This window comes from Palaemon carinicauda, chromosome 37 (genome assembly GCF_036898095.1).
Source record: "Palaemon carinicauda isolate YSFRI2023 chromosome 37, ASM3689809v2, whole genome shotgun sequence".
Classification (NCBI taxonomy): Eukaryota; Metazoa; Arthropoda; class Malacostraca; order Decapoda; family Palaemonidae; genus Palaemon; species Palaemon carinicauda.
Genome location: NC_090761.1, coordinates 29,258,639 through 29,284,132, shown reverse-complemented (window position 1 = coordinate 29,284,132; position 25,494 = coordinate 29,258,639). Strand labels below are relative to the sequence as shown.

The window sequence follows — 25,494 nt, the reverse complement described above, 5'->3', positions numbered from 1 at the left end:
TGCATGGTCTGCAGCAAAGACCACTTAGGGTCTACAGGAGCAGGTGCGGCAACAGACGGTGTGACTGCCTGATGCGGTACCGCTTTGCCTCTCTTAGGAGGTGAGCAGTCGTCGGAAGACTGCAGCGAGTCCAAACTGACCCAGTGGCTACAACTGGGCCGTTGGACTTGCGCGGAAGGGACCGACTTGCGCTTAATAAGCCGCGAGACCTTGGTCCATGGTTTCTTACGAGAAACCTCTTCCGCAGACGAGGAATAAATGGGCTCTCTCGTCTTTATGTGGGTGGGGCGATCTTGGGTAGATACGCCCGAAACCACGGAGGGAAACGTCTGTTCGTTGATCAAGGCCTCTCGAACCCATAAGTCGTTCGACATTACTTCTCCCCTGGGCTTGGGAGCTTGCAAGAGGTCCCGGACTAGGTGAACGACAGGCACGAACAGACGAACCCTCGGACGCAACACTGTAACACTTTGCGCATATCACTTTATCAATTTTCTGTTTTGCACTTATTTCACTGAAATCGAAACTTTTACTGATTTCTACCTGAAACACGCAATTCTACCCTTCATTAAAAGGTAGTAATTGCGAAATCAGTCGTATAATGCAGCTCATTAATACCAGCAAAAAACAGAAAACATATATTAAGATAAAAAATTCAGTGGCTGGGAAAGAGACTAAACACTAGTTCATATAAACTACGTTTTCAATCTCTCACCGCACATAGCCTGGGGACGAGAATAAAAACCTAAAAACGTTTTACCTTCCTCCCCGTACAGAGACTAGAGACGAGAGTAACACGAGAACAACGTTACCCGCTTGAACGGAACGTTTTCTCTCCTCTCTCTCCCTCCGTCTCTATCTCTCTCTCTCTTTCTCTCTTGATTTCGCACCTAAGAGAAGAGCCCAATTATATATCGTCAAAAAAACATGTTATTTGACTAAAGGAAAAAACTGAAAGGTTTTCCAAATAAAAAGTTCCTTTAAATTAGAATTTAAAACATATAAGCTAAGAAAGAATGAACAAAACGTCAGAATCGATTTACTCTTACTGCAAAGTGAAACCGTGATACACTCTCTCTCTATCGTAACGATAGAGCGCATGTTGAACGTCCTGAACGTCAACAACTGCGTAGTCTAAAAAACTAAACGTTAGTTCATCTTTGAAAACAGTACGAAGACTATCAAAGAAATTCTTTCATACATTACATTTAAAAAGTTTTAAATTCTTTAAAGGCTAAATACGATATAACGGGCTCAACGTTGATTAACTTCGGTTCCAAGTTAGGACCGCCTACTATCAGGAAAGGTCGCATATAAACAAAACATTAAAATTTATTTTTATATGTTTATAATAAATGGAAAGTTAATCGAAGAGGCCTAATAAAGGCGGAGAGATATAAAATATATAGATCTATAACGTGATAAGAAAAATTACTAAAAACCTAAACACACTTCCGTCTAAGGGAAGGGTCGGCCATTTAAAAGTGAAAGAAAGTCCATACTCTCTTTGTCACCATAATTAAATCTATCCAAAACAAGTTCAAGTTTTGAGATGAAGATAAAACACCTGCATAGCGAAAGCTCAAAATTAGAATAGTGTACTTCACCAAATAGTTGTGAAAACAAATCCAGTTAGTAACAGCGAATTAGTAGGTCTTGCCGGTAGCCCGACAGAGAGAAAATTGAGTTCTGTGTTTACATTGAGTACTGAGTACCTGCACGACAGATGGCGCTGTTGAAGTACACCCCCTACCTGCATAGCGATCGCTGGCGGATTTTTTACGTAGAGTTTTCTGTCGAGCAACAGAGTTGCAGCTTATATAATCACCGGCTAAGTTTAATATTGAAAAATCAAATATCTTACGAACAGTAACTACATTGAAATGAATACTTCTTAAATAAACTATAAAAACTTTAACAAAACAAGAGGAAGAGAAATAAGATAGAATAGAGTCCCCGAGTGTACCCTCAAGCAAGAGATCTCTAACCCAAGACAGTGGAAGACCCTGGTACAGAGGTTATGGCACTACCAAAGACTGGAGAACAATGGTTTGATTTTGGAGTGTCCTTCTCCTAGAAGAGCTGCTGACCATAGCTTAAGAGTCTCTTCTACCCTTACCAAGAGAAAGTAGCCACTGAACAATTACAGTACAGTAGTTAACTCCTTGGCCAAAGAAGAATTGTTTCATAATCACAGTAGTGTCATGTGTATGAGGACAGAGGAGAATCTGTAAAGAATAGGCCAGACTATTCGGTGTAGGTGTAGGCAAGGGGAAGGTGAACCGTAACCAAAAAGAAGAATCCAATGTATTACTGTCTGGCCAATCAAAGGATCCCATAACTCTCTAGTGGTAGTATCTCGACGGGCACCTGGTGCCCCGGCTAACCTACTACCTACCTAAATTAAATCTTTCATTGATAAAAGCAAAGTACAAAAATTATTAAATGAAGTTCAGATAACATTGAAAACCAGGATTATTGTAGACATCTTTCAGTATATATACATTATGCTGTCAGCTAAAGCTACAGATCAGCTGATGAAATCGAATGACATTTTAATATCAGTCTACGATTGAACATAGATTCAAGCAAAGTAAAAGTATATATTATGTGTAGTATTTACCTGACACATTCCATAACAAATTGGTGCTGATGTAATTTACATTAGTAATCTATATTGGATGAGCTAAAAAATATTCTTTGCTATTCGCAGTAGTCTTGAGATCAGCTGATCACAACCATAAATAAAAAAGTACTGTAATTGTTGTTTGTTAAGTTGCACTTAAAATAAGAAAATAGTATACAAAAATGTATTTTCATATGATTTTATATACTTTATTCTCATATATTTTACAATAATATGACTTTACGTGCTGTTAATGATTCAAATGGTAGATAGTTGAACAATCATAGAAAACGTCACTGTTAAGCTCTTAAAAACCGCTAATTAATAATTAAACCGTCACAGCTGTTTTCATAGTTTGTTTGCTACGATTTATGTTAATTATGTGAACTTTTATCTTAAATATGATATTTTAATTATAAAATAAATTTTTGAATATACTTACCCGGTGAATATATAATAGCTGCAACTCTGTTGCTCGACAGACACATACATAAAAACTCGCCAGCGATCGCTATACAGGTTGCGGGTGTGCCCACCAGCGCCAACTGTCGGCCAGATACCACTCTCGATGTAAACAAAACCTCAATTTCTTCTCATCCCACTGCGTCTCTATTGGGGAGGAAGGGAGGGTCGTTTAATTTATATATTCACCGGGTAAGTATATTCAAAAATTTATTTTATAATTAAAATATCATTTTTAAATATTTAACTTAGCCGGTGAATATATAATAGCTGATTCACACCCAAGGAGGTGGGTAGAGACCAGAGTTAATTATGTTTACATCGTATAAGCTAAGAGTTTTTTATTTCATTTTGACAGTTATCAATATAACAAAACCAAAATAAATAGGTACCTGGTAAGGAAGTCGACTTAGACGATTACTCTGCCTTGTAAGTACGTCTTCCTTACGGAGCCCAGCGATCCTCTTAGGATGCTGACAGACCCCCAGGAGCTGAAGTATCAAGGACTGCAACCCATACAACAGGACCTCATCAAACCCCTAATCTGGGCGCTCTCAAGAAATGACTTTGACCACCCGCCAAATCAACCAGGATGCGAAAGGCTTCTTAGCCTTCCGGACAACCCATAAAAACAACATTAAAACATTTCAAGAGACAGATTAAAAGGATATGGAATTAGGGAATTGTAGTGGTTGAGCCCTCACCCACTACTGCACTCGCTGCTACGAATGGTCCCAGTGTGTAGCAGTTCTCGTAAAGAGACTGGACATCTTTCAAGTAAAATGACACGAACACTGACTTGCTTCTCCAATAGGTTGCGTCCATGATACTTTGCAGAGATCTATTTTGCTTAAAGGCCACGGAAGTTGCTACAGCTCTAACCTCGTGCGTCTTAACCTTAAGCAAAGATCGGTCTTCCTCACTCAAGTGTGAATGAGCTTCTCGTATTAACAATCTGATAAAATATGACAAAGCATTCTTTGACATAGGCAAGGATGGTTTCTTAACCGAACACCATAACGCTTCAGATTGGCCTCGTAAAGGTTTAGTACGAGCTAAGTAGAACTTAAGAGCTCTAACAGGGCATAAGACTCTTTCTAGTTCATTGCCTACGATCTCCGATAAGCTAGGAATATCGAAAGATTTAGGCCAAGGACGAGAAGGTAGCTCATTTTTGGCTAGGAAACCAAGCTGCAGAGAACAAGTAGCTTTTTCTGACGAAAACCCGATGTTCTTGCTGAAGGCATGAAGCTCACTGACTCTTTTAGCCGAGGCTAAGCATACCAGGAAAAGAGTCTTAAGAGTGAGATCTTTCAGGGAGGCTGACTGTAAAGGCTCAAACCTGTCTGACATGAGGAATCTTAGGACCACGTCTAAATTCCACCCAGGTGTAGCCAAACGACGCTCCTTAGAGGTCTCAAAAGACTTAAGGAGGTCTTGCAGATCTTTATTGTTGGAAAGATCTAAGCCTCTATGCCGGAAGACCGAGGCCAACATGCTTCTGTAGCCCTTGATAGTAGGAGCTGAAAGGGATCGTACTTTTCTCAGGTATAAGAGAAAATCAGCTATTTGGGCTACAGAGGTACTGGTCGAGGATACGGAAACTGACTTGCACCAGTCTCGGAAGACTTCCCACTTCGATTGGTAGACTCTAATGGTAGACGCTCTCCTTGCTCTAGCAATCGCACTGGCTGCCTCCTTCGAAAAGCCTCTAGCTCTCGAGAGTCTTTCGATAGTCTGAAGGCAGTCAGACGAAGAGCGTGGAGGCTTTGGTGTACCTTCTTTACGTGTGGCTGACGTAGAAGGTCTACTCTTAGAGGAAGACTTCTGGGAACGTCTACTAACCATCGAAGTACCTCGGTGAACCATTCTCTCGCGGGCCAGAGGGGAGCAACTAACGTCAACCTTGTCCCTTCGTGAGAGGCGAATTTCTGCAGTACCTTGTTGACAATCTTGAATGGTGGGAATGCGTAAAGGTCTAGATGTGACCAATCTAGGAGGAAGGCATCTATATGTATTGCTGCTGGGTCCGGGACTGGAGAGCAATAGATTGGAAGCCTCTTGGTCAGCGAGGTTGCAAAGAGATCTATGGTGGGTTGACCCCAAGTCGCCCAAAGTCTCTTGCACACATCCTTGTGGAGGGTCCATTCGGTTGGAATTACTTGACCTTTCCGACTGAGACAATCTGCTAGGACGTTCAAGTCGCCCTGGATGAACCTCGTTACTAGGGAGATGCCTCGATCTTTTGACCAGATGAGCAGGTCCCTTGCGATCTCGTACAAAGTCAGTGAGTGGGTACCTCCCTGTTTGGAAATGTACGCCAATGCCGTGGTGTTGTCCGAGTTGACCTCCACCACCTTGCCTCGAAGGAGATTCTCGAAGCTTATCAAGGCCAGATGAACCGCCAAAAGCTCCTTGCTGTTGATATGCATGCTCCTCTGACTCGAGTTCCACAGACCTAAGCATTCCCGACCGTCCAGCGTCGCGCCCCAGCCCAAGTCCGATGCGTCCGAGAAGAGAACGTGGTTGGGTATCTGAACTGCCAGGGGAAGACCCTCTCGTAGGCTGATATTGTCCTTCCACCAAGTCAGACAAGACTTGATCTTTTCGGAAATCGGGATCGAGACCGCCTCTAGCGTCTTGTCCTTTTTCCAGTGAAAAGCCAGATGGAATTGAAGAGGACGGAGGTGTAGCCTTCCTAGTGAGACAAATTGCTCCAGGGATGACAGCGTTCCTACCAGACTCATCCACAGCCTGACTGAGCAGTGTTCTTTCTTCAGCATCTTCTGGATGGAGAGCAGGGCTTGATCTATTCTGGGGGCCGACGGAAAAGCCCGAAAAACTTGACTGTGAATCTCCATCCCTAAATACAGAATAGTTTGGGATGGGACCAGCTGTGACTTTTCCAAGTTGACAAGGAGTCCCAATTCCTTGGTCAGATCTAGAGTCCAATTGAGATCCTTCAGACAGCGATGACTGGAAGAGGCTCTGAGAAGCCAGTCGTCCAAATAAAGGGAGGCTCGGATGTCCGATAAGTGGAGGAATTTTGCCACATTCCTCATAAGCCTCGTAAACACGAGAGGAGCTGTGCTTAGGCCAAAGCACAGGGCCCGAAACTGGTACACCACATCGTCGAAGACGAATCTCAGAAAAGGTTGGGAGTCTGAGTGAATGGGGATGTGGAAGTAGGCGTCCCTTAGGTCTAGAGAGACCATCCAGTCTTCCTTTCTGACCGCTGCTAGGACTGACTTTGTGGTCTCCATGGTAAACTTCGTCTTTGTGACAAAGACATTCAGAGCACTGACGTCTAGCACCGGTCTCCAACCTCCTGTCTTCTTTGATACTAGGAAGAGACGGTTGTAAAACCCCGGTGATTGAAGGTCCGAGACTTTGACCACCGCTCCCTTCTCTAGCAAAAAGACACTTCCAGTTTCAGGGCTTGTCTCTTTTCTTCCTCTCGGTACCTGGGAGAGAGATCGATGGGGGACGTCGCTAGAGGGGGTTTGCGTACAAAAGGGATTTTGTACCCCTCTCTGAGCAACCTCACAGATTGCTGATCTGCGCCTCTCTTCTCCCAGGCTTTCCAGAAGTTCTTGAGTCTGGCACCTACTGCTGTCTGAAGTTGCGGGCAGTCAGACTCTGCCCTTAGAGGACTTGGATCCTTTCCTCTTCCCTCTCTTCCCTTCGGCACGAGCACCTCCCCTGCTGGAGGCTCTGCCACGAAAGGGCGGGATAAACCTGGACGCAGGAGTGTCCATCCTAGGTCTGGCAGACAAGGCAGGCAAAGGGGGAGCTTTGCGAGCCGAGGACGCAACTAGATCGTGGGTGTCCTTCTGCACTAAAGACAAGGCAATTTCCTTAACCAAGACTTCAGGAAACAAGCACTTAGACAAGGGCGCAAAGAGTAGCTCGGATCTTTGGCATGGCGTCACTCCTGCTGACAGAAACGAGCACAGAGACTCTCGTTTCTTAAGGACTCCGGACGTGAATGAAGCGGCAAGCTCGTTGGACCCATCACGGACGGCCTTGTCCATGCAGGACATAATGAGTAAGGAAATATCCCTATCGGCAGAAGAGATTTTCCTACTCAGGGCTCCTAAACACCAGTCCAGGAAGTTAAAGACTTCAAACGCCCTAAAAATGCCTTTAAGAAGGTGGTCCAGGTCCGAGGGTGACCAACAAATCTTCGAGCGTCTCATGGCAAGGCGGCGGGGAGAGTCTACAAGACTTGAGAAGTCGCCCTGGGCAGAGGCAGGAACTCCCAAGCCGAGAACTTCTCCCGTGGCATACCAGACGCTCGATCTAGATGAGAGTTTAGATGGGGGGAAGGCAAATGCTGTCTTCCCTAAACTCCTCTTGGTCTCTAACCAATCGCCTAACATCCGTAAAGCTCTCTTGGATGAGCGAGAGAGAACGAGTTTAGTAAAGGCAGGCATGGAAGCAGGAACGCCTAAGACAAACTCTGACGGCGGCGAACGAGGAGCCACAGAAATAAAGTGGTCAGGGAACAACTTTTTAAAAACCGCCATGACTTTTCTAAAGTCCAAGGATGGTTGAACTGCTTTAGGCTCATCTAGTTCTGAAGGTTGATCCTCATGCTGTGGTTCAGCAACGTCCTCATCTGACTGTTCCTCATCCGATAACTGATGAGAAAACGGCAACGGAGTAGGCAACGTTTGACTCGCAGAGTCCGGTCGCACAGGTGCATACGTGACGGAGCCGGACGCAGCGTCCTGGAACTGCTGAACAGTCTGGGAACTGTCAACAATAACAGGTGCGCGAGGACGCACAGCGTCCACCCGAGACTGTTTAGACCGTCTGGGTAGTGCAGTCAACACCATACCGGGTTGCGGAGGTTGACGCACCGCGTCAAAACAAGTCAACTCTGATAGTTGATGAACGTCCTGAACGTCACCAATCGCATCAGTGCGTTGCCTAACGTCAACGTGCGGCTGGAAATCCACACTGGGTCGCATCGGTGGAGGTACCACCCCAACTGGTTGACGCGAGAAAGCTACATCCACGTCAACAGGACGCACAACAGAACGCTTGGATGGCTGAAGGCTCGTGGGTTCAACGGTAACCTTCTCAGCGTTGTAGTCCTCCATCAAGGACGCAAGCTTGGACTGCATGTCTTGCAATAACACCCATTTAGGGTCTACGGAAGCAGGTGCGGTAACAGACGGGGTCAACGAATGAGACGGCACAACTTTGCCTCTGTTAGGCGGCGAGCAGTCATCAGATGACGGCAACAGGTCCGAACTGTCCCAGTGGCTACATCCGGGACGTTGGACTTGTCCTGAAGGGACCGACTTACGCTTTAAAGGTCTGGAGACCTTGGTCCAAGGTTTCTTACGTGAAACACCTTTGGACGACGAGGTAAAAATGGGCTCTCTCGTCTTACTTAGGTAGGGGCGATCTTGGAGAGATACGCCTGATACCTTAGAGGGAACGTTTGATCGCTGATCAAGGCCTCTCGAACCCATAAGTCGTACGACATTGCTTCTCCCCTGGGCTTGGGAGCTTGCAAGAGGTCCCGGACTAGGAGGACAACAGGCACGAACAGACGAACCCTCGAGCGCAACACTGTTCACAACACTTTGAGAAACACTAGGCACTTTGACACTATCCTTCGTGGCACTTTGGCACTTGAGTTCCTTTACGTCCGCCATGAGTTGATTTCGGTCACTTGCTAAAGACTCAACTCTCTCCCCCAAGGCATGAATAGCACACATCATGTCTGCCATCGACGGTTCCTGAGTGCTAGGAGGGGGGTTAGGAACAACCACTACAGGGGAAGGAATAGGTTCAGGGGCATGTGGAGAGGAAAAATCTACCGACCTAGAAGAACTTCTCCTTACCCTATCTCTCTCTAGTCTGCGTGTATATTTATCAAATTCGATAAAATCAAATTCCGAAAGGCCCACGCATTCCTCACACCGATCTTCCAATTGGCAGGTTTTACCCCGACAATTGGAACAAACAGTGTGAGGGTCGAGAGAAGCCTTTGGAAGACGCCTATGACAGTCCCTAGCATTGCACTTTTGAAACTTGGGAACTTGAGAAGGGTCAGCCATTTTGAATTAGTCAAGGGAAAATTCCAAAAACGATCTAAGTCATCAACAATTAATCCGATTCAAAAAAAGAGTTCAAGGATTTATTTGAAGAAAAACACCTGTACTGCAAAAGCTCAAACCAAATTAAAGTACTTCACCAAATATGATGGGAAAAACTCCAGGTTCAACAGCGAGTAAAGTACGTCTTGTCGACACGTCGACAGAGAAGAAATTGAGGTTTTGTTTACATCGAGAGTGGTATCTGGCCGACAGTTGGCGCTGGTGGGCACACCCGCAACCTGTATAGCGATCGCTGGCGAGTTTTTATGTATGTGTCTGTCGAGCAACAGAGTTGCAGCTATTATATATTCACCGGCTAAGTTAAATATTTAAAAATAAGCATTTCAAAATGATTTAGTATACTTTAATTCTTATCTATAGTAAATTAACTTTTTGTGTGCTTTTAACACTATTCCTGTGATATGACTTAGATACTTGTGGCAGACAGACGGAAAGTCAAACAAAAGGACTCAAAACTGAATTTTTACTTTTCCATGTATTATTTTTGACAACCTACATGAATTTGAAACCAACATAACTCGAAACGACTCAAGTCGAGGTATACCTGTACAGTAAATGAAATGGGTTTGTATAGCTAGGAAAAATACCAACTGTATTAAATTTGTAGTTTTGGTGCTGGGCTTCAATCTTTCCTTTGGAAAAGTAGATTTTAAACATTTTTAACCCTGTTTCCTCAATCACGTTGTTCCATTACATAACCATTCCCTAAGACCTCCCCCCAGCTTACTTCTAAGGTTATACTGATGATAAATAAGTATGCCCTTAACAGTTTGACAGAGGCAGTCTCATATGCTGAGGGGGGGGGGGGGTGTGCTCCTCAATCACAGTTTTCTTGATGCTTCTGGGGTTGAGATGACAGTGCCAAGTCAGAAAACAACCTTCTTGGCTAAAATTAGTCAAGATGGGATTAAAATCTACGAGGGATATATTGCTGAAAGGGGACTTCATCCTACACAAAGAATGTAATTGAATTTTGGGGGTTTATCTTACCAAGTTTAAAAGATTCACAGAATTTAAAGGTTTTCGTGAGGTCTTTCTCTTCAAGAAAAGGGAGGCTTATGTGCGTACCAATCAGTTGGGTGACAGTTTTCTGTCTGTTCCAGATTCTCTTGCAACAGCTCAATTTAATATTATACAAATGCTTTCTAAACTGGTATGTCCTCTCTGGAAGAGGGGAGCTGCTGAAGAATCCTGGATTGCCAACTCAGCAATGGCAAAGTTGTTGTGTAAGCCTACTTATAAGGCTTTAAAGAACCTTGTCAAATAAAATTTAAGATATGGCACATGTAATGGCTGCTTGTATTCTGGAAAAGGTAGAAGCAGAGTTCTTTATAGTGACTCTCTGTGTTAGCTCCCTTTCCTCCAATCTTTTCTGGATAAAGGTATAGCTAACATCTGTGTAGTTAATTTTTCATTTACAGAGAAATGGAGAAAAGAATTTTGACCTAAAAAAAAAAAACCTTTCAATTATAAGACTCAGGCCTATAATAGGGATCAGAAACAGTTCCAGATCTAACCTGCAAAAAAACTGGCACCATACACTCAACCAAACCTTTTCAGTCCGCAAAAAGTTTCCTCTGGATGAATATATACAGCAACATCATCCAACCCATGCAAAGATCCAAACCTCAAGTACTTTGGGATTTTTTTTCAGAGGAAAATGAGAACTTGGAAGCAAACCAGGAAAGCTGGGGTGCTGGTCTGTCTCGCAGAGATAAATGACCCCAACAATGAATGTCCTTAAGTCAAGAGTTATATCCATCAATTTCAGAAACATAGAACCTCTCTTGGTGGACCCAAAGCATAGCCTCAGGTAGAAGGGGTCCATCAACTGGGTACCTTAGCAGAGGCACTATGACAGGCATCTGGCTCATTCCCCAGGGATTTTCTCTTATGAGGTGAGTGTCTGACTTGCTAGTTTTTCTTCTCGCCCATACGTACACACATGAAGTGGAGGTTTGCTTGGTTGTAGATGAAACATCCTTTATGATACACAAGCCTACCCTCATGTTGCTCGGATAATAGTCCTTGAGGACCACACAGCACCCTAGCCCCAAAAATGGATTTGGCTAAAAAAAATTTGGGGGAGGTGCTGCGTAGTCCCTAAGACAATATTTCTTTGGAGATTCGATGAAAAAAGGGACCGTAATAAAGTAATTGTGATCAATCATGACAAAGGTTCGTGTGCAAAAGGCCTCAGCCGGAGTCTGAGTGCCGGATTTGACGGTTGCACTCCAAATATCTGACTAGTTCACACCTAATGAGTATCCATTATAACGGAGTATAACTCAAGGCGGAGCTAAGGGTGTTGGCATAAAGCGACCCCAAATAATGACTCATACACTAACGTAACCTATTAATAGTGCTAGCTCTATTAACCGTAACCACAACAATAAAACGTGAATATCATTAAACGTATTAACATCAACTCGGAGAATAAGAGGAGGCAAGAATAACTTGTGACCGTATAAAAACGGAAAACGGGAAATCCACCTCTCTTACTCGAGCTTAATAAAGAAAACGAGAGAAGGGGTAACTCATATCTGTAGAAACAGAAAGCGAGTACACACTGCTCACGCTCTCAAGGTTACATAATAACAACTAACATCACACAACAAAATAAGAAAAATAATAAATTTGATTGCATTTTTCTTAGTAATTGTAACCAAGAACGAAGAATAACGACAACGTAACAAATAAACATAAAGATATAGTCTAAATCGAGCACCTTCCTGAGGTGTGATCATAACTATAACAAGACTAAATCGCTATTCTTCGTAGGTCTAAATTGGACTTTCTAGCAAATAAATACCATAGTAAAAACCAATAATAAATAATGATAATAAAATTGGTCAAAAAACGTAAGTGATATAATCTAGATGACAGAGTACCAGATGGGCAAAATCAACTTGAAAATCTACCGAAGCGAACAACACCCAAAATGGCTGCCGATACCGAGGCAGACCAACCGCTTCCAAAACTAATATCCACAATACTGGAAAAGGAACAAATGTCCGGTACTGAAATAAACTGTCAAAACAAACTATGGTACTTAACATTGGTAAAGGTGAAGTAGCAACGTCAGTCATGTTGAATTAACGACAATCACTTCCGAAAATCACTATACAAAAACTTATCAACTATGTGGGCAAGTCCAAAACAGAAGGATAACCTAGAAGGCATTCGTGTGGGTGACGTGGCGTGGCCCAAGTGTGGTTTCTGGGGTCTTTGTTACGGCCCTTCCCTTTGATGGAGGAGTTATCTAAATGGAAGACAGCCTGTGAATAGTGGTTTTCACACGCCCCTGATGTATACACGACACTCATGAAGTGCTCGCACAAGGGTAGTAACCTCTGCATTCCATGCTTTTAATTTTCTCTGGTATATTTGGAAGATTTATATCAGAAAAAGTAGAAAGAAGGACTTTTCACCGGCCATCACAGGCCGACCCAGAAATAAAAATAAGATAAAAAAGCTAAAACTAAAATTAAATTCTAGTTCCAGATGCTTTCTTACCTGAGCACAGAGTTCATGTTCAATGGAAGACACAGCTTGATACAAGGCCCCACCAAGACTCTCCCTCACCTCAGGATTAGGACTAAAAGCAAGATAAAATAAATACAATCAATAATAAAATCTCCCATCTAACACAACATACATATCAAAGCAGCATAAATTCATAAGCATAATCAACATCATTCTAAACAATGAAACATTTCATTTGATTTGCTTATACTGTATTACGATATCCAACAGCTTATCAGTTAACTACTGCAATTGGTACACCTTTTTAACTTTCTATTCTGCCATATGTTTAATCTAATTGTTTATTTTACTAGATAGTAAGAGTAAATAAATTCAGTATATTATTCATATTTTTTGTACTTAAATGCAATACTTACATAACACAAAATTATTTTCATTAAATGTTAATTAATGAACCTATCAGTAGGTAATTGAAACTAACTATATAGGGTTACATGAAAATTCCACCCACGAAAATTCCACCCAGAAAACTTCACCCAAAGAAAATTCCACCTAAGATAATTCCATCCATAGAAAATTCCACCCAAAAGAAAATTTCACTCAAGTTTATTTAAAGTATCAAAATATAAAGTATCAGAAGATTGCCAAAAGAATGGTTAACAACAATAAAACATTTTTTCTTTTCATGAAGAGAAATTTATGAGTTATATACTCATGTTTCACACAGAATACATATTTAAAAAATTGCACCGCCAATAAGAAACATAAAAATAGTTAAAATTATTAAAAATAAGAGAAAAATTAAATTTAATGAAGGTTATATGCAAAACCTCTTAGAAACTTCAAAATATCATTGACATCAAAACATTCGACAAGGTGTCTAAGTCTGGCATTAATACTTATGTATTTATTTCTTTGACTGTTGTGATCCCCTCGAGTAATGTGAATCAATTTGTTTGAGTCAGGTTTTCTTCCTTTTGCAACGTGGCACAAAGTCTCCAGAGATTTGCGAGTATGCTTGCTAATGACGATCGTAGAGCACTATGGAAACCTTCAGCTCCATTATTGGACCGGGGTATATTTTGCAAGACCTATTCATGTACATTCCAGAGACCTATTGAGAAAAGGGGCTCTCCTCTTCTGTGTTGGTTCCTCTTCCTCGGTACATGCCAATATAGGTGCTTTCAAAGAAACCAATGAACTCATCTGGTAAATCATTATCGTCCGAAAGCAATTCAAATGCAGCGATGATTTCGGATGGTGGAAGAAATGTCAGAGCATTAAAGCATTTAATTTCAAGCGGAAACTGTGGGTCATTATTATACTGAGTTTTTCTGCCAATCTCACATATCTTTCGCCAGCAAGATTGGCCAAAGAGAAACAAACAACCACGTATAAAAGTGTTAGGAAACACAGTTAAAAGAGCATAATGGATTCCTTTTTCAAAATCCACTAAGCAATTCGAAGGACAAATATTTGGACGCAACTGAAGAAGAGCTTCAAAAAATCTCTTATAAGTTTCTTCTCCTTTATTCTGCATTAGAGAAAAGACATGGGGAGAAATGTATTTCGGACAATGATATGCACTGTGAAGAGTTGAGTCCAAAGCTGTGGAGATGATTTAAATGTCCCGTCACATGACCAAGTAGTATTTTCTACTAACTCATTTAGACCCAATTCTGTTGCAAATATAAGAATTCGTTCAAGGTCATCTGTTCCAATGTCATAAGCCAGGAAAGGTGAACCATTTTCAAGGCACTCGAACTGAGAAGGAATTTCAGACACCATTTGACTTGTTGGTAGTGATGAAATCCCTTGAGACCTGTGTCTCCAATTATGTATGCTAAGGGAAATAGAAGATGTGACCTCACTTCCTCACTTAGCCAACCCACATTGGAAGCTATTACTTCCCGAGATGATGTGACAACTCCTCGCGTATGAATTTCCTCTTTTAAATTTGATATGGAACTGTGGACTTCCACCATGCAGCTTGACCCTGGATGATTATGGCTTCCAGATGTAAAAATGATCTCAAGCACCTCAAAATCATAAAGTGTATGTATACGTGCCCTGCAACCTTTATAAAACTGTTCACATCTCCAATACATTTTAGTTTTTTATGGATTACTCTGATGTTTTTCATAAATATAATTAGATTCATCACAAAGCTTCAGTTTTCCTTTTTCACTTTTAATGAATTTCAAGGCCATGTCTATAATTTTTTTAATTTAAAATAGTTGTTTGAACGTGTTGGCTTAAAACTTCAAGCAGTACTGGTAGCTGGAAACCCATTTAGATTTATAGATTATTTCATATTGTTGTTCTTTTTCTGGAAATGTTAAGCTGTTGTTTACTTGTGAACAACTATTTTTGGTGATTTCAAATTTTGGTTTGCCTGTTAAGAACTCTTATTTAGGTAATGCATTTGTCTTTAGATACTTTTTTTTTTTAAATTGTTGTTTACTTGGGTCAAATTTTCTTTGGGTGGAATTATCTTTGGATGGAATTTTCTTAGGGTGGAATTTTCTTTGGGTGGAATTTTCATTGGGTGAAATTTTCATGGGTGAAATTTTCATGGGTGGAATTTTCATGGGTGGAATTTTCCTGTCACACTATATAGTTGGTCCATGAGATTTCTTCAAAATTCAGTATACTTTATAACATTATTAGACAAACTTTCTATTCAGTTTTAAGTTAACACTTCAATACTTAGAGACTCTTTAGCTATGGTAAGCAGCTCTTCTAATGGAAGGACACTCCAAAATCAAACCATTGTTCTCTAGTCTTGGGTAGTGCCATACCTTTTGTACCATAGTCTTCCACTGTCTTGGGTTAGAGTTCTCTTGCTTGATGGTATACTCGGCCGCACTATTCTATCTTATTTCTCTACCGCTTGTTTTGTTAAAGTTTTTATAGTTTATATAGGATATATTTATTTTAATGTTGTTAAACTTTAAAATATTTTATTTTCCTTGTTTTCTTTCCTCACTGGGCTATTTTCCCTTTTGGGGCCCCTGGATTTATAGCATCCTCCTTTTCCAACCAGGGTTGTAGCTTAGCAAGTAATAATAACAATAATAGGACCATACATCTGACATGTTATTGGATGACTGGATATGATCTCATATTGAAGAAGTAAAGGCTAGCCAATCTTTACATTCAACCTAGACTAAAATTGAAACCTCTATCCTCAAACAACTGCTAATAGTCCTGTGAGGGAGCTAAAGTAGTTATACCACTTGCAGATCACCTACCACAAGGCCTAGAGTAAACGTATCTATGGACCTGTGTAGCTTCTTGTAGGTAGTGGACTTTGAAGGTTATTTGGCACCTCCATACAACTGCCTGTAGTACCCTTGTCACAGAAAGGTTCTTTCTGAAGGCCAAGGACATACTTGCACCCCTGACATCATAAGCTCTGGGTCGTGCCCTCCATTGTCAAAAAAATGTTATTTTCATTAGTAAAATAAATTTTTGAATATACTTACCCGATGATCATGTAGCTGTCAACTCTGTTGCCCGACAGAAATCTACGGTCGGGATACGCCAGCGATCGCTATACAGGTGGGGGTGTACACAACAGCGCCATCTGTGAGCAGGTACTCAAGTACTTCTTGTCAACAAGAACTCAATTTTCTCCTCGGTCCACTGGTTCTCTATGGGGAGGAAGGGCGGGTCCTTAAATTCATGATCATCGGGTGAGTATATTCAAAAATTTATTTTACTAATGAAAATAAAATTTTTCAATATTAATCTTACCCGATGATCATGTAGCTGATTCACACCCAGGGTGGTGGGTGGAGACCAGCATACATGTTAACAAAGAAGCTAAGTATCCCGTATTTCATTTTATTAGTTATTCAAAATAACAAACATAAAATAAATAAGTACCTGGTAAGGAAGTCGACTTGAACCATTACTCTGCCTTTTTTAAGTACGTCTTCCTTACTGAGCCTAGCGGTCCTCTTAGGATGCTGAACGACTCCTAGGTGCTGAAGTATAAAGGGCTGCAACCCATACTAAAGGACCTCATCACAACCTCTAATCTAGGCGCTTCTCAAGAAAGAATTTGACCACCCGCCAAATCAACCAGGATGCGGAAGGCTTCTTAGCCTTCCGGACAACCCAGAAATATTTCAAGAGAAAGATTAAAAAGGTTCTGGAATTAGGGAATTGTAGTGGTGGAGCCCCCACCACTACTGCACTCGTTGCTACGAATGGTCCCAGAGTGTAGCAGTTCTCGTAAAGAGACTGGACATTCTTAAGATAAAAGACGCGAACACTGACTTGCTTTTCCAATAGGTTGCGTCGATTATACTTTGCAGAGATCTATTTTGTTTAAAGGCCACGGAAGTTACGACAGCTCTAACTTCGTGTGTCCTTACCTTCAGCAAAGCTTGGTCTTCCTCATTCAGATGGGAATGAGCTTCTCGTATTAACAGTCTGATAAAATAGGATAAAGCATTCTTTGACATAGGCAAAGATGGTTTCTTAACTGAACACCATAAAGCTTCAGACGGGCCTCGTAAAGGTTTTTTAAAAAGAACTTAAGAGCTCTTACAGGACATAAGACTCTTTCTAGTTCATTACCAACCATATGATAAGTTTGGAGTATCGAACGATATTGGCCAAGGCCGAGAAGGCAGCTCGTGTTTGGCTAGAAAACCAAGTTGTAGAACATGTAGCTGTTTCGGATGAGAATCCGATGTTCTTGCTGAAGGCATGAATCTCACTGACTCTTTTAGCTGTGGTTAAGCATATCAGGAAAAGAGTCTTAAAGGTGAGATCTTTCAGGGAGGCTGATTAAAGTGGTTCGAACCTGTCTAACATAAGGAATCTTAGAACCACGTCTAAATTCCAACCAGGTGTAACCAAACGACGCTCCTTCGTGGTCTCAAAAGACTTAAGGAGGTCCTGTAGATCTTTATTGTTGAAAAGATCTAAGCCTCTGTGACGGAAGACTGATGCCAACATGCTTCTGTAACCCTTGAAAGTGGGAGCTGAAAGAGATCGCTCTTTCTCAGATATAAGAGGAAGTCAGCTATTTGAGTTACAGAGGTACTGGTCGAGGATATGGATACTGACTTGCACCAGTTTAGGAAGATATCCCACTTCGATTGGTAGACTCTAAGGGTGGATGTTCTCCTTGCTCTAACAATCTCTCTGGTTGCCTCCTTCGAAAAACCTCTAGTTCTCGAGAGTCTTTCGATACTCTGAAGGCAGTGAGACGAAGAGCGTGGAGGCCTTGGAGTACCTTCTTACGCTTGGCAGATGTAGCAGGTCCCCCTTTAGGGGAAGAGTTCTGGGAACGTCTACTAGCCATCGAAGTACCTCGGTAAGTTATTCTCTCGCGTGTTAACTTTGTCCCATCGTGAGAGGCGAACTTCTGCAGTACCTTGTTGACAATCTAGAACGGAGGGAATGCATATAGATCTAGATGATACTAATCTAGTAGAAAGGCATCTAAAAGAACCACTGCTGGGTCCGGGATAGGTGAGCAAAGTATTGAGAGCCTCTTGGACATCGAGGTTGCGAAGAGATCTATGGTTGGATGGCCCCAGGTGACCCAAAGTCTCTTGCATACATCTCTGTGGAGGGTCCAATATGTTGGAATTATTGTCCCTTCCTACTGAGACAAACTGCTAAGACATTCAAGTTGCCTTGGAAGAAATTTGTTACTAGTGAAAAGTCTAGACCTGTTGAACAGGAGATTAGGTCACTAGCGAACTCGCACCATGTCGAAGAGTAGGTCCCTCCTTGCTAGGAGATGAACATCAAAGCAGGGAGTTGTCCGTGTTGACCTCCATGACTTCGTCCTGAAGGAGAGACCTGAAGCTTTTCCAGGTCAGACTTACTGCCAGAAGCTTCTTGCAGTTAAAATGCATTGTCCTTTGACGCGAGTTCCATAATCCCGAGCATTCCCTACCGCCTAAGGTCGCACCCCAGCCTACGTCCGATGCGTCTGAGAAGAGAACGTGGTTGGGAGTCTGAACAGTCAGGGGAAGACCCTATAAAAGGTTGATAAAGTCCTTTCCTCAGGTTAGACCAGACTTATCTTCCGGAAACCGGGATCGAGACCGCTTCTAGCGTCTTGTCCTTTTCCAGTGAAGAGCTAGATGAAACCGAAGAGGACGGAGGTGTAGTCTTCCAAGTGACACCAAATGCACCACGGATGACAGTGTCCTAACCAGACTCATCCACAGCCTGACAGGGCTGTATTCCTTCTTCAGCATCTTCTGGATGGATAGCAGGGCTGGGGATTGATCTTCTTGTTCAGCCATGTCCTCATCAGAGGGTTCCTCATCCGAAACTGATGAGGAAACGGCAACGGAGTGGGCAACGTCTGACTCGCTGAATCCGGTCGCACTGGTGGATGCGTGACGGAGCCGGACACAAGATCATGGTACTGCTGCACAGTCTGTGAACTGTCAACCATGGGGAAGCGAGGAAGAACAGCGACAACCCGAAACTGTCTAGACTGTCTGGGTAGTACAGACAACCCCTTATCGGGTTGCTGAGGTTGCCGCACTGCGTCACAACAAGACGCCTCTGCTGGTTGCTGAACGTCTTCCCAGTGACACACTGAACGTCCACAACCACCTCCGAGAGTAGCATAACATCAACGTGCGACTGTCAACCCACACTGGGTCGCACCGGTGGAGGAACCATCTCAACTGGCGGACGTGAGTAGGATACCTCAGCGTCCGTAAAAAAAAATCCTCTATCAAGGACTAAGCTTGGACTGCATGTCTTGCAACCAAGCCCAAGGTCTATGGGAGCAGGTGTGGCAACAGACGGGGTTAGCGACTGAAGCGGAACCATTTACCCTCCCTGGAAGCATGTTATGCTTAAATAAAAGTCCATAGGAGGCTAAGCAGCTTAAGGCTCCTCTCCAAATGACAGAGTCCTCAAGGGAATATCAGAAGGAGGGAGAACAGCACTTTCTCATCTACAGGAACCATATCCGAGAAAAGCTAAGTTCTCTCAGTGAGGGTTTCACTGGTGCAAAAGCAGCAGACCAGAAGGCAACGTTATGAAACTGCTTGACAGTCTGTGAACTGTCAAAAACTGAACTGTCAACCACAACAGGAGCGTGAGGACATACAGCACTGGTGTATAAGTAGCAGACCAGAAGGCAACGTCATGTAACTGCATGACAGTTTGTGAGTTGGCAACAACTTGTGTGGGGAAGCCTCAACTCCTGCCTGACTAGTTTGCTGCTGGCGAGTGGCGGTAACCACAGAGTGTTGCGGAGGCTGACACACCGTGTCAAAACACGGCAGCTTGTGGTAGCTCCCGCACGGCAACGGAGTGCTCTGTGTGTGGGAGTCATCATACATCTGGCAGGGTTGACTGTGCATGGGTGGAGGAGCTCTCACAACAAGAGTGTGAGAGCAGGAAGCCATGCCGGGCGCACAACCGTGGGAGGTGTAGGCCCACGGGTGCATCGTCAACCTTCTCCGCAGTCGGAGTGTGGGAGCTGGCAACAACAAAAGCAGAGTGCTGGTGCGTGGGAGGGGCTGCGGTGGGTTGAGGAGCATGCGGTATGGTATGCAGAGCATGCTGTAAGGTATGCAGAGCATGCTGTAAGGTATGCAGAGCATGCTGTAAGGTATGCAGAGCATGCTGTATGCAGAGCATGCTGTAAGGTATGCAGAGCATGCTGTATGCAGAGCATGCTGTAAGGTATTGCAGAGCATGCTGTAAGGTATGCAGAGCATGCTGAAAGGTATGCAGAGCATGCTGAAAGGTATGCAGAGCATGCTGTAAGGTATGCAGAGCATGCTGTAAGGTATGCAGAGCATGCTGCATGGGCTGCGGAGAATGCCGCATAGTGCTGGAACCCGGCAGCTCTACAGAACCTTCCCACTGCTGATGCGGTAGCTCACGCATGTTAGCAGATGGTGCAGCAAGAACATGCGTCTGACAGGGTGGACTGCGCATCGGTGGTGGAGCTCTCACAGGTGGAGGGTGGGAGCAGGCAGCCGCAGTATCTGCTGAGCGCACAACCTCGGCGGGTTGTAGGTTAACAGGCTGCATTGTCAACCTTCCAGCATGATACTCCTGCATGAAGGAGCAAGCTGAGACTGTATAGTCTGCAGCATGGACCACTAGGGTCTATGAAAGACAACAACAAACGGAGCTACTGTCCGTTGTGACTGAGGGTCTAAAACAGCTGGTGCGGCAACAGACGGAGTTACTGCCTGTTGCGGTACCACCTAGCCTCTCTTAGGAGGTGTGCAGTTGTCGTACTGCAGCAAGTCCGAACTGACCCAGTGGCTACACCTAGGCCGTTGGACTTGCGCGGAAGGGACCGACTTGCACTTAAAAGCTGCAAGATTTGGTCCATGGTTTCTGCGAGAAACCTCTTCCGCAGACGAGGAATAAATGGGCTCTCTCGTCTTTGTGTGGGTGGGGTGATCACGTCGGCAACGTGTGTAGATACACCCGAAACCACGGAGGGAAACGTCTGTTCGTCGATCAAGGCCTGAGGAACCCATAAGTCCTTCGACATTACTTCTCCCCTGGGCTTGGGAGCTTGTAAGAGGTATCGGACTAGGTGAACAACTGGCACGAACAGACGAACCCTCGAACGCAACACTGTAACACTTTGCGCATATCACTTTATCACTTTTGATTTTCTGTTTGCACTTATTTCACTGAACTCGAAACTTTAAGTGGTTTGTACCTGAAACACGCAATCCTATCCTTCATTAAAAGGTAGTAATTGCGAAAACAGTATTACAATGTAACAGAAAAACATAATGAAAGATAAAGAATTCAGTGGCTGGAAAAGAGACTAAACACTAGATCAAATAAACTACGTTTAAAATCTCTCACCGCATAAAGCCTGGGAACAAGAATAAAACTCTAGAAACGTTTTACCTTCTTCCCCTATATCGACTAGGGAGAAGAGCAAAAAAACGAGAACAACGTTACCCGCTTGAACGAAACGTTTATCCTCCTCTCTCTCCCTCCGTCTCTATCTCTCTCTCTCTCTCTCTCTCTCTTGACTTAGAACCTGAGAGATGAGCCCAATTATATATATCGTTAAAACATATTATTTGTTAAAGGAAAAAAACTGAAAGGTTTCCCAAATAAAAAGTTCCTTTATTAGAATTACAACCATTTAAGCTAAGAAAGAATGAACGAAACGCTAGAATCGGTTTACTCTTACTGCAACGTGAAACCGTGAATACTCTCTCTCTATCGTAACGATAGAGCGCAAGTTGAACGTTCTGAACGTCAACAACTGCGGAGACTAAACAAAACGTTAGTTCAACTTTGAAAAAGTACGAGACTATCAAAGAAATTCTTTCAAAAACATTAAAATTAAAATAGCATAAATTCTTAAAAGTGAAAGAGAGTCTATACTCTCTTCGACACCAACACTTCCGTCTAAGGGAAGGGTCGGCCATTTAAAAGTGAAAGAGAGTCCATATTCTCTTCGTCACCATAATTAAATCAAATTAATTCCAAAAGCTTGCTAAGCTAATGATAAAGCTTCCTGAATAGCGAAGGCTAAACTCTAGAGCAAATACATCACCAAATCGTGAACAATAACTCCAGAATCAACAGCGTATCCAAGTAGGTCTAGCCGGAGGCACGACAGAGGAAAAAATGTTATTTTCATTAGTAAAATAAATTTTTGAATATACTTACCCGATAATCATGTAGCTGTCAACTCCGTTGCCCGACAGAATTCTACGGGAGGGATACGCCAGCTATCACTATACTAGAAGGGGGTGTACTCACAAGCGCCACCTGTGGCCAGGTACTACAGTACTTGTTGTTGACGCCACCTCACTTTTTCCTCGGTCCACTGGTTCTCTATGGGGAGGAAGGGTGGGTCAATTAAATCATGATTATCGGGTAAGTATATTCAAAAATTTATTTTACTAATGAAAATAACATTTTTCAATATTAAACTTACCCGATAATCATGTAGCTGATTCACACCCAGGGGGGTGGGTGAAAAACCAGTGTACAAGACTAAAGGATAGCTAAGTATCCCGTATTTCATATAATCAGTTATCCACAATAACAATGAAATAATAAGTACCTGGTAAGGAAGTCGACTTGAACCGTTACTCTGCCTTTAATAAGATCGTCTTCCTTACTGAGCGCAGCGTTCCTCTTGGAAGGCTGAATCAACTCAAAGGTGCTAAAGTATCAAGGGCTGCAACCCATACTAAAGGACCTCATCACAACCTTTAACCTCGGCGCTTCTCAAGAAAGAATTGACCACCCGCCAAATCAACAAGGATGTGGAAGGCTTCTTAGCCGACCGTACAACCCATAAAAAGTATTCAAGAGAAAGGTTAAAAGGTTATGGGATTATGGGAATGTAGTGGCTGAGCCCTCGCCTACTACTGCATTCGTTGCTACGAATGGTCCCAGGGTGTAGCAGTACTCGTAAAGAGACTGGACATCTTTGAGATAGAATGATGCGAACACTGACTTGCTTCTCCAATAGGTTGCATCCATAACACTCTGCAGAGAATGGCTCTGTTTGAAGGCCACAGAAGTAGCCACAGCTCCCACTTCATGTGTCTTTACCTTCAGCAAAGCAAGGTCTTCTTCCTTCAGATGAGAATGTGTTTCTCTAATCAGAAGCCTGAATAGTCAGAAACTGAGTTCTTAGAACTTGGAAAAGAAGGTTTCTTGATAGCACACTATAAGGCTTCTGATTGTCCTCGTAAAGGTTAAGACCTTTTTAGATAGTACCTAAGAGCTCTAACTGGGCAAAGTACTCTCTCCAGTTCATTCCCCACCAAGTTGGACAGGCTTGGGATCTCGAACGACTTAGGCCAAGGACGTGAAGGAAGCTCGTTTAGCAAAAACCGAGCTGCAAGGAACATGTAGCCGTTTCAGATGTGAAAACAATGATCCTGCTGAAGGCGTGGATCTCACTTACTCTTTTAGCTGTTGTCAAGCACACGAGGAAAAGAGTTTTTAATGTGAGGTCCTAAAAAGAGGCTGATTGGAGAGGTTCAAATCTTGATGACATAAGGAACCTTAGGACCACGTCTAGATTCCAGCCTGGAGTGGACAACCGACGTTCCTTTGAGGTCTCAAAAGACCTAAGGAGGTCCTGTAGATCTTTGTTGGTGGAAAGATCCAAGCCTCTGTGGCGGAAAACCGCTGCCAACATACTTCTGTAACCCTTGATCGTAGGAGCTGAAAGGGATCTTACTTTCCTTAGATATAACAGGAAGTCAGCAATCTGGGTTACAGTGGTACTGGTTGAGGAAACTGCATTGGTCTTGTACCAGCTACGGAAGACTTCCCCTTGAGACTGATAGATTCTGAGAGTGGATGTTCTCCTTGCTTTGGCAATCGCTCTGGCTGCCTCCTTCGAAAAGCCCCTAGCTCTTGAGAGTCTTTCGAAAGTCTGAAGGCAGTCAGACGAAGAGCGTGGAGGATTGGGTGTACCTTCTTTACGTGAGGTAGACGTAGAAGGTTCACTCCTAGAGGAAGAGTCCTGGGAATGTCGACCAGCCATTGCAGTACCTCTAAGAACCATTCTCTCGCGGGCCAGAGCGGAGCCAACCAATGTCAGCCGTGTCCCTTGCGAGAGGAGAACTTCTGAAGTACCCTGTTGACAATCTTGAACGGCGGGAATGCATACAGGTCGAGATGGAACCAATCCAGCAGAAAAGCATCCACGTGAACTGCTGCTGGGTCTGGAATCGGAGAACAATACAATAGGAGTCTCTAGGTTATCGAGGTAGCGAACAGATCTATGGTTGGCTGACCCCACAGGGCCCAAAGTCTGCTGCAAACATTCTTGTGAAGGGTCCACTCTGTGGGGATGACCTGACCCTTCCGGCTGAGGTGATCTGCCATGACATTCATACCGCCCTGAATGAACCTCGTTACCAGCGTGAGCTTTCGATCTTTAGACCAGATGAGGAGGTCCCTTGCGATCTAGAACAACTTCACGAAAGAGTCCCTCCCTGCTTGAAGATGTAAGCCAGGGCTGTGGTGTTGTCAGAGTCCACCTCCACCACTTTGTTAAGCTGGAGGGACTTGAAGTTTATCAAGGCCAGAAGAACCGCCAACAACTCCTGCAATTGATGTGAAGTGTCCTTTGCTCCTGATTCCATGTTCTCGATCATTCCTGTCCGTCCAAAGTCGCACCCCAGCCCGTGTCTGATGTGTCCGAGAGGAGACGGCGGTCGGGTTTCTGAACAGCCAAAGGTAGACTTCCTTGAGAAGAAAGCTGTTCTTACACCACGCGAGAGAAGACCTCCTCTCTTCGGAAACAGGAACTGAGACCGTCTCTAGCGTCATGTCCTTTATCCAGTGAGCAGCTAGATGATACTGAAGGGGGGGAGGAGGATTCTCCCTAACACGATGAACAGGGCCAGCGATGAAAGTGTCCCTGTTAGACTCATCCACTACCTGACTGAGCATCGGTTCCTTCTCAGCATGCTCTGGATGCATTCTAGGGCTTGGAAGATCCTTGGGGCCGACGGAAAAGCCCGAAAAGCTCGACTCTGAAGATCCATACCCAGGGAGACAATGGTCTGGGATGGGATGAGCTGAGACTCCTCAAAATTGACCAGGAGGCCCAGTTCCTTGGTCAAATCCATAGTCCATCTGAGAATCTCCAGACAGCGACGACTTGTGGGAGCTCTTAAAAGCCAGTCGTCTGACGGAGCCGGACACAAGATCATGGTACTGCTGCACAGTCTGTGAACTGTCAACCATGGGGAAGCGAGGAAGTACAGTGACAACCCGAAGCTGTCTAGACTGTCTGGGTCGTACAGACAACTC

General features: G+C 43.6%; 1 protein-coding gene across 1 annotated transcript in view; it reads right to left on the bottom strand.

The window, feature by feature from the left end:
• Window positions 1–25,494, bottom strand: part of LOC137629539 (uncharacterized) — a 52,089-nt gene that overhangs the window by 15,094 nt on the left and 11,501 nt on the right. Inside the window, exon 4 of the mRNA XM_068360954.1 lies at window positions 12,742–12,823. Within this exon, the coding sequence (XP_068217055.1) occupies window positions 12,742–12,823 (82 nt within the window). The remainder of the gene's footprint in view (window positions 1–12,741; window positions 12,824–25,494) is intronic.